We start from the raw sequence: 3,140 nt of genomic DNA, 5'->3' as shown, positions 1-3,140 counted from the left end.
CAAGTTGGACACGGCAGCTCTGATCACCACAGCAAATCTCGTCCGAGATCGACCTCCAGTTTCATGTAACCCTCGCAACAAGAACAGTAAGTGACATCAATTTGTTTAAAAAAAATTAAAATATGCATTGAATATACCTGAAAGATCATAGATAAGTAGATAACCCCACACACATAAAGATGTTACGTGGCTTCATCTCCGTCTTTATGAAAATACAAAACTCTGAAGTTAAATATTTAAAATTTTAGTCCTTCAAAGTGAGAACTGGGAAATAAAGAGTATTATTACCGAGTATNNTTAAATCCCCTTGTCTAACTACTTAATTCTTTGGGCTTGCAAGGGCTACAAGAGGAACCTTTCTATAAATGGTTAAGCCAACTGTTTCAGACATGTCCAAACTTTCCACACCCTCTGGTAACACCCATTCAAATTGGTGAAGGAGGTTGGCTAGCACAATCTCAACAATAACCATGGCGAATATTGTTCCCGGGCAGCCCCTTCTCCCTGCTCCGAACGGAATCAACTCGAAATCATTCCCTTTCACGTCTATATAATTATTCATGAACCTCTCCGGTGCGAACTCCTCAGGTCGGTCCCAATACTTAGGATCTCTTGCTATTGCCCAAGCGTTCACAATTACTCGTGTTCCCGAAGCAATGTTGTAATCTTGCAGTTTGATATCTTGCATGCTTTCTCGTGGGACTAGTAACGGAATTGGTGGATTTAGTCGAAGTGTTTCTTTAATCACGGCTTTTAAGTAGTGCATGTGAACCAAATCATCTTCAGTTATGTTCTTTCTGTTACCAACCACGTTTTTGGCTTCATCTTGCACTTTCTTCAACACCATTGGGTGCCTTAAGAGCTCAGTCATTGTCCACTCTAAGATGGTAGATGTAGTGTCTGCACCAGCGACAAACACATCCTAAAACGAAGAAAATTAAATGGACGACAAATGATGTATATCTATATTCTATAGTACATATTTGCTGATAAAATCAACTGTATACTTAAAAATCAGCTACCAAATCAGTTATCTATATACAATATATTGAAATATAACATACATATTAAAAATGAGATAAACAATATATATATTCATATACAAATATGTAATAACTAATTTGTTAGTTAATTAACATTTTTGTTATTTAGTAAGAATGTTAAGGGCAGCACAATATTTTATATAGCCATTTATTCTTGAATAATGGCTTATAATTAAATCAAATCAATGATCAAGATTAAATTATCCACTTCTAAATTTTTCTATATTATTCTACATTATTATAGGATATTTAATTTGCAACAGAACTTTTTAAATAATTTGAGCTATATACTACTTACACTCGTGTAGCATTCTTTCATGGTATAATTAGGGGTGCACATGGGCCGGGTGAAGCCGGGTTTGATGTGACCCAGACTCGACCCGAAATATACATCGGGTTTATTTATTAGACCCGAACCCTACCCTAGACCCGATGAAACCAATACACTTTCGGGTCACAATTATACCGGGTGAAAACCGGGCCGTTAACATTACATTACGTTGATACCTTTTTATAAGCTAGCATGTAAAAATATCTAAATTTCCAAGACTCCAACTATTATTTAACATGGTAAAATTCACTTAAAAAAATATAACAAGAACCAACCCTTCTTTAAAATTAAAGCATAACCACAATCAATACTAAAGCAAAATCACAATCAATACTAATATTGTCTAATAATACCAAATATTTAAATCAATACAAATAACACAATATTATGCATTAGTCTAAAGTCTTATGCATTCTAAACATAAAACATTAACTTATAGTTTTATAATGACTAATAAAACAAAATATTAAAGTTTACAATACTTAAATTCCATATAAGAATAGTTATGATCCATCACTAATAACACAAAATATTAATTGTGTATGATGACCTGGCCACCGGGCCGACTTCGGATGACCCGAGCTATGGCCCGGACCCGACCCGAAATAATGACCGGGTCTATTTTTGAGACCCTTACCCGACCCTAAACCCGATGAAATCACACCAAATTAGCCCCTAAAGTGTTCGGGACCGGGCCGGACCTTCGGGCCGGGCCGGGTCTGTGCACCCCTAGGTATAATATTGATTAATGAATGTCTACTTTACAACTTAAACTATTTGTAAGGAACTGTGCATAAAAAAAACTGTTGTCACTAATCTTAATTAGCCATCAGAAATCAAAATATAATATCACCATTAAGCTAAATATATAAAGCATGGATTATTTGCAAGTATCATAGCCTCTCCTATATCCTCTAAATTTGTACTTACCAATATCAAACACTTGATCACTGTTCTATCAATAGGAAATCCAGTTGCATTTGTCCTCTGGAGAAAAAGCAATACATCAACAAAATCATTGTGGCCTTGAGAATCTGATCCAACATGATCCAAATTGCTAGTAACATCATCTGGATATCGATTCACATGGTGATCAACTACTTCCTCCAAGAATTTATCAAACCTTGTAGCTACTCTGTTTGCTCTAGTGTACAACCCCGAAACACTGGTCAACCAATCAAGCCAAGGCACAAACTCTCCAATAACAAAACTACCAAGAAGTTCTGTAAACTCCATGAACAACTCCTTCAACTCCTTCCCACTTTCTCCACCATACTTTCTTCCGAAAGTGACCCTACAAAGTATGTCATTGGTAATCATGGAGAATAATTGGCTCAAATCTATTGGAACAGAGGGTAAAGTAGAATGTTTGACTTCTTCCATCATGATTTGAGTTTCCTCCTCTCTAACGGAGCGAAATGATTGAACCCTTTTTACACTAAGCAGATGCAGCACACAGATGCTCCTTAATTGCCTCCAGTACTCACCTATAGTCCACGAGAATTAAATATGTATGAGTGAGTATTCGAAACAACAACTTTGTCAATACGGTTACAGTACAAAGGCACAACTTTTTTCTAAATACATACAATACAAGATATAGCTTCGTTAAGTCATTAAGAAATGAAAAATGGTCGGTCAATAATGAGGGTTTTTGGAATTAAGTTTACTCAAATATTTAAAAAAGTTATTTTTTAAAAAATTTAAAACGAATACACTTGTACTCAATAAATACAAAAATCTCTTATCATAAAAATATAAATTAA

General features: G+C 35.1%; 1 protein-coding gene across 3 annotated transcripts in view; it reads right to left on the bottom strand.

Moving 5' to 3' along the window:
- The window catches only part of LOC107630860 (cytochrome P450 71A26), a 4,023-nt gene continuing 1,180 nt past the window's right edge, over positions 298-3,140 (bottom strand). For all 3 annotated transcript variants that reach the window (XM_016334129.1, XM_021121912.1, XM_021121916.1), the window contains 2 exons: positions 2,305-2,861; positions 298-922 (listed from right to left, as the gene is read on the bottom strand). In XM_016334129.1, coding sequence (XP_016189615.1) covers positions 320-922; positions 2,305-2,861 — 1,160 coding nt within the window. In that variant the 3' untranslated portion in view covers positions 298-319. The remainder of the gene's footprint in view (positions 923-2,304; positions 2,862-3,140) is intronic.

This window comes from Arachis ipaensis, chromosome B01 (genome assembly GCF_000816755.2).
Source record: "Arachis ipaensis cultivar K30076 chromosome B01, Araip1.1, whole genome shotgun sequence".
Lineage (NCBI taxonomy): Eukaryota > Viridiplantae > Streptophyta > Magnoliopsida > Fabales > Fabaceae > Arachis > Arachis ipaensis.
The sequence above is the reverse complement of the archived record's forward strand: the minus strand, read 5'-3'. Positions and strand labels throughout refer to the sequence as shown.